Source organism: Grammomys surdaster, unplaced genomic scaffold, assembly GCF_004785775.1.
Source record: "Grammomys surdaster isolate TR1022 unplaced genomic scaffold, NIH_TR_1.0 125934, whole genome shotgun sequence".
Lineage (NCBI taxonomy): Eukaryota > Metazoa > Chordata > Mammalia > Rodentia > Muridae > Grammomys > Grammomys surdaster.
In genome coordinates this window covers 1,418,314-1,427,394 of record NW_021620757.1, presented here as the reverse complement: position 1 = coordinate 1,427,394, position 9,081 = coordinate 1,418,314, and the positions used below count along the sequence as shown (strand labels likewise).

The 9,081-nt window shown below is 40.0% G+C and overlaps 1 protein-coding gene across 1 annotated transcript in view; it reads right to left on the bottom strand.

Moving 5' to 3' along the window:
* The window catches only part of Vwa8 (von Willebrand factor A domain containing 8), a 315,245-nt gene that overhangs the window by 87,395 nt on the left and 218,769 nt on the right, over positions 1 to 9,081 (bottom strand). The window contains exons 31-35 of the mRNA XM_028752706.1: positions 8,418 to 8,482; positions 7,881 to 8,006; positions 7,133 to 7,242; positions 6,347 to 6,501; positions 2,377 to 2,572 (exon numbers count right to left, since the gene is read on the bottom strand). Of these exons, the coding sequence (XP_028608539.1) occupies positions 2,377 to 2,572; positions 6,347 to 6,501; positions 7,133 to 7,242; positions 7,881 to 8,006; positions 8,418 to 8,482 (652 nt within the window). The remainder of the gene's footprint in view (positions 1 to 2,376; positions 2,573 to 6,346; positions 6,502 to 7,132; positions 7,243 to 7,880; positions 8,007 to 8,417; positions 8,483 to 9,081) is intronic.

The following is a 9,081-nucleotide window of genomic DNA, read 5'->3' as shown; positions in this document are numbered from 1 at the left end:
CATGGGTGAGCAAGGCATGGGTGAGCAAGGCATGGGTGAGCAAGGCAGAAAGAAGCACACCCTCGTGGCCTCTGCTTCATGTTCTCTGTATGTCTGTCTTGGCTTCCCTTCATGATGGCCCACAAGCTATAAGGTGAAATAAACCTTTTTGTTCCCTAGTTGTTTTTGATCACGATGTTTTATCATAGCAATAGAAAGCCAAACTAGGACAGACACAAACCATAAATGTTTTTTGAAGACATTATTAAGTGAAAGAAGCCAGATTCAAGGATTACATATAATATTATATTTATATTCAAGGATTAATTTATATACATTTATATGAATCCATTAGTACAGCATCATGTTTCAGGTAAATCCATAAGGACAGAAATTAGATCAGTAGGGACTGGAGGCAGCTGGAAGGGTGGACTACTGTTATTAGTAGTGGGTCAGGAAGATATTTCTTTACTAATTGTGATGATGGCCAGGCAACTGTTTGTATTTATCAACTGTAAAAAACAATATAGTAAAAACAGTGAAATGTACTGTCTATAATCAGAAAAAATGTGAATGTTCAAACTATCACTGATAAAGGTGAGGAGGGCAAACACGGAAGAAGTAATTCCGATGGGGCCATGCCGGCCCTTGAGTGTGTCCTTGTGGGATGATGGCAATAGAATCTAATGTAACAAGCACTCCTGAGTTGTGTCACAGGGACACGATGGATAAAGGAGGATAGACATGAGTGATGAGGAGGGGGACCAGAGGGAGCCCTGTGTCTCTGGGTGGATAGAAGATCGCTGTGCTGTGGTGGGAAGTGTCTACCCAGTTCCCACACTTGTTACTTGATCCCCCCTTTCCTGTCATAATTCCTTCATTTCATTAACTCCCACACATCTGTCAGGAATCACTTAATTGTCATCAGCTGGGTCATAAGCTGCTCCTGTGTTTACAGATCACCTTGATTGTGTGTGTGTGTGTATGTATACATATATATACATATATATACACACACAATGTTATATATAGTATATTTAATATATATTTCTATTATAGTACTGCTGTGCTGTACTGCAGCCACCACATCATTCAGCTGCTTCGTCTACCATGTAACGCGTTTTAAAGAACTGTTGATTGATTTCCATGAGTTTCAGTTTGGAAAGAACAAATTCTAAGTATAATCATTTGAACAGGTTTTTCAAACTCAGTAACAGCTATAATAATTTAGCATTATGTTATGGATTGGTTCTAATGCTATTTGAGTTAATTCGGCTTCCAAATCACACAGAACGCTCACATCTATGCTAAGGGTCCCTGCTCCCAGTTGGCTCTGATTGGGGAATAAAGTTGTCTGTAGCCCATGTCTGTGCAAGGAAGACAGAAGCAGGACTTTAGATTTCCCGGGAGCAGGAGAGAGAAGAAGTTGATAGAATCACCATGACTTCGGGAAGCAGAGAGATCAGACTAGAGGGAGCAGGATAAAGCATACATCATACAAGAGTCAGGGAAGTGGCCTCAATTGGGTCTGGGGTAGCAGAGATGGAATATAGATTTTAGGAAGTAATAATTCAGGAATATTGGAGGGAGAGTGTGCTAGCCGCAGGGAAGTTTGAAAGTACCCAGCCATAAAGGCTGCTTAAGGTATTTAAAATATAAGGCTGTGTACGTGTGTCTTTCTTTTGGGAATCTAGACATTTTGGTGAGTGGTAGCGAGGAGCACCCGCCACCAGTGGGGAGTTCAGAGAGGATTAATAATCTACCCTTCAGCACTATATCCATAGAGACCACACTAACACGACACATATGAGTACAGGATAACAGCTCTACCGCCTTGCAAATGACGGTTCTTACAGTGGCTATGCTGAATGCCAGTGTGATCTGGAAGGGGAGTTCTAGAGCTCTCGTGGGAGAGCTTGGCACAGGTCTGCACCCCTCAGGACATTTGAAGGTGATCCCAGCTTATTTACTTTCTCTCCCTATACCCGAGGTTCAACACAGGTTAAATGAAAACAAGCTAATAATAACAGAGCTTTTGAAAATGAATAAACGGACACAGAAATGATAAATACTGTGCTTCTTACAGTCATCAACACGAGGTGACTAGGATAAAGCAATCTGCACATGGACTCTCTGCGTACAAGCTCTTGGAAGCCGAGTTCTAAGTTAGTCAAGGTACACACAGACGCAGTGTGAACAAAGATGAACATGGCCGAGCCCACAGTACCGACCATGTAGAGGTGTCCACAAACTTCCAACACACAGAGGTGTTTTTAGCTACTTTAACTGTCAGGGTTGTTTATACTTGTACATAGAAAATGACAATGATAAACTAAACATCTCCCTACAAAAGCAGGCTGCCTTCAACCATGCTGGCAAGCTGAAATGGCTCCGCACCTTTCGGGTAGATGTCTTTCAGAGGGACTTCCCCTGCAGGCAGAATCCTCACCACCTGATTGGTGTGTGTGAGAGTCACACAGTTGCTGTGCCTTGGGGTAACACTTGTCCGCTTCCCTGTATAGATTGTCATGTTGGTGACACTTGGTTTTCCCAAAGATGAAGACCTCTTCCATGAATAAACTTCACTGGGTGACTGAAAAAATATAAATAAAAAGAAAAGAGAAAGAAAAAGAGAAGCAGTGCTAAAACAGCATATCTATTACACTCACTTGTCACAATGATTGGATTATTCTGCACTTTAAGCTAGTGCCAATGCTAACTTAGACTTATGGGCACAAATTTAAGATATTCCCTAATCCCTTTTTTAAAACAAGGCACAGGAGATATATGTTTAACCAATAACTGTAATTGTCTATGCAGGTACAAAATGCTTAACTTTTTATTTTCAAGTGAATTATAACTGCAAAGAGAGAAGAAAGCAGCATAGTTATTTTAAAAGTAATAAAACTTGAGCAAGATGAACTGGTGAGTTAAGGGAATCACTGCCAAGCCTCACAGTCTGAGTTTGATGTCTGGGACTCTCAGGATGCAAGTAAAGAGCAGCTTCTTAAAAGCTGTCTTACGATGTGCAGATGTCACAAGGTTATGCACACACACACACACACACACACACACGTGCTCTAAGTGTAATTTAGAAATTAAATAGGTGTATTAACAACTATGCCTCTACTAGTCACATAAAGTAAAAAAATATGCTGGGACTTTTATAGCCCCTGGGATGCCCTCCTGGCCGCGTGTCTTTGCCTTGTCCAGATTTAGCTATTCTGGGATTTTGTGGGATATTTTTCTCACATTGTTTTACTTCATACATTTATCCTTCCCAGGATTATAAGCTATCTTTGTCCTCCATTTTCTCTAAAGGTTTTAAAGTGTTAGCTTTGCATGTAAGTCCAGAACTCAGGAGGAGCGTATTGACCTTCACGTGTGAGGCAGGGACTGGTGTTTACTTTTCTCTTGGACTACTCACTACTGCCATGGACTTGCCAGCATGAGACACAGTCCACCACATGCACCTGTGTCTGGACTCTGTACTCTACCTACTGTGTGTCTTCTACTCCCAGCCGTGGATAACTGCTTTCTACCCAGCCTTGAAGGAGCAGGCAAAGCGTTCTTGCTTCGCTGTTTTGTTCTTGCACTCTACAAGATTGTGGCTTCCCTCATACCAGGTACTAGGTACTTGGTACTTCACACTTGGTGTTGTCTATATTTTCATTTTAATGGTTATGGAGTAGCATCTCTTCAGGGCTTCAAGTTTCTTACTAATGGATAATGGCTGTGAGAATCTTTCATATACTTGCTTTCTATCCCTGTATCTTCTTTGACCAATTATATTTCATGACTTTTGCCCATGTTTTCACACTTACTATTAATTTTATTTTTATTTCTACCCTAAAATATACTGGAAACTACAACATAAATATATGAAATTCCAACCCAACATCTACAGGCTTCATTCTTTCAAGAATCTGCAATTCCCTTTCCTGACTGTGAGAAATCTTTCTTATTTTGGCCCATTAATACACCATTCAGCTATCTTTGGTATAGTACATTATCCTCACAATATTTAATTTCTTCCTCAAGTCCATGAAACATGACCAATCTCTCACCTCTACCAGTAGGCTTATCTCCGAAGCCCTGCTCTTCCTGCTTGGGTCCCAGTAGCCCACATGGGGATGCACCCATCCATGGGCACACTCCTGTGCTTCCCTAGGGTCTCCACTCCCACAGCAGGCTGCCCCTTCAAAGGGACACTGTAGTCATCATGCCTGACACTCAGGATACAGAAATCCCTTACCCACCAGAGATGACCTCACCCCACCCAGACTTCCCTGTATTACTTCACACTAGCTTACTGTTTGGAAATGTTAAGAATTGATTGTTTTCTTAGCATTGAACTTTAAGGACTTTTTGTTGTTGCTTTGTTTTTCGAGACAAGTTTTCTCTGTGTAACAGCTCTGGCTATTCTGGAACTGACTCTGTAGACCAGGCTAGCCTCAAACTCACAGAGATCTACCTGCCTCTGTTTCCCTGAGCTCTGGGATTAAAGGCATGTGCCACCATGCCTAGTTTGAACTTTATGAATCTTAAGTATTCTGGATATAAGTCTTGTGTTAAGAAATATAGTTTGCAAATACTTTCTCTTAGTCTATAGGCCTAAGTTTTAAGGCAGAATAATTATCATTTTTTTCTTTTTGTTCCACATCTAAGCTAATACAAGATTTGGCAGGGGTAGTAGTAGTGGGTACTCTGGTCTTCTGTTCATGTTTGTTTTGAGGCAAGATCTTGCTAGCACAGTCTAGTCTTAAAATTACAGTTCTTCTGCCTCAGCTTCCTGAGTGCTGGGATCAAAGGGGTGCACTGCCATACCTACTTTCTTTGTCTTACTTTTAATAACAAAATGAATGCCCATAATGGTCATCACTGATGAAAATATTTCTTGTAGATTTTAAAAATATCTACTTGCTGTTAGGGTAAGAAAGTTATATAAGTTTATAATAATTTATGGATTTTGATAACTGCATAAAACCTGATGAAGAAATCCAAAGAAATTCACATACAAGCAGGGAGGCAATGTGGTAAAGGATACAGGCTAGAGGGTTAATCATACCTGAGCTTAAGCTCTAGGTCTGTTATTATAATCTTTGTGGGAGGGAGGATGGGAGGTATAGTCTCTTCCTGTTTCTCCATGTGTAAAACTTTATGGAGTTATTGTATAAAAAAGAGCTACTGGGATGGGAGGGAGGGCTTAGAGTAGTAGGGTGTGTTGCTGTTGTATTGGGTCTCAGAAGTATACCTGCTTTGAATGCTGACCTTTCACTTCAATTCTAACTGGGCATCTCCTCCATGGTGGGTACCAAGCATCCAGAGGGTGGCTTTAACAAGGTTACTACCTTATGGCCTATGAAGGGTTCTATAGGGTTAACATAGTAGTAGACTATACACAGCTTTTGCCTTCTACCTTTTTCATGGTAGCACTGTATTTTAACACTGATATCTTCAACCAGAGTACAGTGGTGAGATCAGTTTTTAGACAGTCCTATTTCCACAGAACAGCTCTGTTATTTTTCTACCTAAGCAGCAAGGGTGGCAGAAAGCTCGTGAGCGTGGCTCTGCCATTCCATCAAGGCTGCTGCAGATACCATACTGCAACGGCACTCTGCACTGCAGTTCCAGAACGTGGGAGCAAATGCTTGTTATTTGACAATTAGTAAAGCTTACGTCAAAGTGCTAAGGCACATATTATCTATTCAGTTTCGGATTTCCAATGTTTTATATCCCTAAGTACTCTCCCATCTGTTAATTAAACTAAAATGTTGAAGCATGTGAAATTGGTGTAGCAAGTGGAACCCTATCTTTACCTTGAACTGATTCTATCAGCCCACCTTGGAGTCACAAGGGAATGATTTAACTGAATGTTTAATCACAATGTACAGGCTACATCTTAGTCTATCAGATTGCAACTTGTCCTGGAATAATCTTTCTTTTTCGTCCCCTACATCTCCATTGGGGGAAGATGAGGACTACTTTTACTTAAAGCCATTAAGAATCACTTTAAATATAAATCCTAGAAGACATGGCACTTGGGCCAGTCTCAGCTTATTCCTCTTGTCAGTCCATAAGCACACAATTAGGATGGTGTGATAAGAAGCTGTGTCACATGAACTCCCAGAGGTGGAAAAAAAATTATTTTCTGTACTAAATTCTATCACATCACAGTTTAAACGCTATTTTTAAAGTACTGAAGCTATATATGAAGACTATAGTTTTGGTGGCTGATTTTAAATGTAGGCTTGACTGAAAATGTTTACCAGAACATTACTTTTAGTCACTCTTCTTCAGACAGGCTAGGATGTACTAGGCTGCACTGAGGAGAAATGTTCACTCAATTTCAGAGGTTGGTGTTTACCATGAGGTCCGGGAAGCCAACAACTATGGTAGCATGGCTCTTTTCATCCGAGAGAACACGGTTAGGAGAGGCAATCTTCTGGCCCACAGCGGAGGTTAGGTTTTCAGATGTCAGCTGATCACTTGAAACTTTATGAGGTATGCAGAACTCTGTTTCTGAAAAATGTCAGATACATCTTAGACATGATTAATCTGAATATGTTCCAGGAATTATCATTGTTATTCTTTTTTTTTTTTGAAGGATTTCATTCTCAACAACTCAAACAACAAGTTTTATTTTTTAAATATTTTAAACTACATCTGCCAGCTTTTGTCTGAGAAAATGGTTTTAATCATCAAAGCATCTTCCCAAAGTGAGTCCAAGCACTTATGCAACCCAACACTTGGCAGCAGTAACTATCCTCTTGAATCAAGGACCCTGGCCAGGGTAGGTAAACTGTGGTGAATGGAGTGGAAGTTCTGATAAGATGGTAGCCTGTAGGGGGGAAAGATGGTAACCCAGGCTAGACTTGGAACCTAACTATAGTAAGTAAAAAATGGAACAAACAGACAAACAAGCCATTCAACAGTTAAACAGATCTCACACAGAGTTTCAAAGGGTGGCTTCCTGATGAACATTTGTAGGTGGAGTCTGATTTCCTACTTCTGGCGCAGTGTCTAAGCTGTTTGGTTTGGTGTAAGTATTACCCAGGCTGATGCTCCTGTTCCCTCGTCAGCCTGGAGGGCAGTGTATGCATAAGAATGCATATGCATACACAGCAGCAAGCACAGGGAACACAGTATTTACCTTGTGTGAGCCCAAATCCTGTGCTAGGCAGCTCTTCTTTCAACATATACAGCTGACAGGCCCCAGTGTCCTCAGAACCAATGTGTGCAGGCTTAGTCAAAAGAAACTTCCTGTAAACAAACAAGAAGCCTAACTTAATTTAAATCTATTTTATCTTACATGTTTTCTTTTCTAACAATCATTAGGACAGGCCAAGAAAAATTAGATTTTTTTCCCTCTCAAAGCTCCTAAGCATAATTTGTACCTTAAACATTTCATCACAAATTACCAAAAACCTTTTCAAAAATACTGTAAAGAAAAATACTAAATGATAACATAGTAAATACAAATTCAAAAACAATTTCCTATACAAGACAGGCACAGTTATGATGTAGCCTTCTCTCTTTGTTGTTGTTCTTGTGGATTTTTTTTTGAGACAGGGTATTGGTATTGGAATTAATTATTAGTTCAGGCTGGCCATGAACTCATGATTTTCCTGCCTCCATATTCTGAGTGCTAGGACTTCAGGTGTGCACTGCCATGCCCGGAAATGGAGCTCCCTCTGGATATGAGTCTTGGGTCAGGCAGCAAATGAGACTGTAACTTTACATTTGTGACCAGCTGAGAAACAGAAGTGCTTGCCACTATAATTGCCCACGTTTTTATTTGCTTTTAAGATTTCTAAAACATGAAAGATAGGGAGAACAATGGTAGACGAGGCTGGCCCTCTGCATACTTCCTGAGAGAGCACACCCTTAGGGTTACCCACTGATTTGTTCCGTTTTCCACAAGAAGCCATTTGTCCTCCGCGACAAGGAAAACTGCCCTGAGGTTGATGGGGAGTGAGATGGTGTGCGCTAGTCCTTCTAAGACATCCAGGACAGTCAAGCTATTCCTGAAAAAGAAGAAAATTATATTTGAAAGGACGTGATGAGGATAACGTGATGTAATCATATTATGATGTAATATACAACCCAAAGATGCATATTTTTTTTTAGACTAAGCAATAATAATGGAACATGTTAGTTTAGAAAACTGGTGTACAACATTCTCAATATGTCAGGGTAGGTATGAGGAAAAAATAACAGGAAGTGGCACCTGCCATGTAGCCAGGGCTGTGTTACATAATCACAGTATTATTTCTTATGCCTGTTTCTCAGCATTCTTAGATTTTTGAAGGGTTATTTTCAGAATAAGATTTTATTTTATTTTGTTAGTTTTATACTAAACAAGTATAATTACATCAGGTAACAGAATGAACAAAATAAGAATTCCAGCTTAAAATCTTCTACAGTGAAGAGCTTACCCTGTTTCTTTGTAGAATACTACCCAGTTTTTGTGTGAAAATTCTTTACACATTCTATAAGTTTCCTAAAGAAAAACAAAACAAATATACACGTGAATGATCTCTTAACTCCTCCTGTAATGCACGACCCAAGCCACTGGCAGAGAAGCATTCGTCTATGCCAAGACTTTCAGGGGAACACAGATTAACCTATATTTGAAAATATACTGCATGTTATATATTAAAGCTCTTTAGGCATTTTGAGGGTTCTGTTCTGAGTACTGAGGCTTAGACTCGAGGCCTTTGCTTGGTAGGCAAGCAGTCTATCAGTAAGCTACTAACACCTCTTCAGAATAATTTTTAAATAGTACCAAATGGGGTTGGAGAAATGGCTCAGCAGTTAAGAGCACCTGCTACTCTTGTAGAGGACCTGGGTTCAGTTTCCCCCAGCTATATGTTGGCTCTCAGTCATCTACAACTCCAGTTCCTGGGGATCCAACATCTTCTTCTGGCCGCTGCACCAGGCACTCACATGCATAGATACACATGTAAGCAAAACACCCAACACATGAAAATAAATCTTTTAAAAAGTACAAAATAATGGTTTAAAAAAAGGTTCTAATTTCTGGTTAACTATAGAATTTATATCATAATATAAGCATATAGGAAATACTTTATTTCTTAG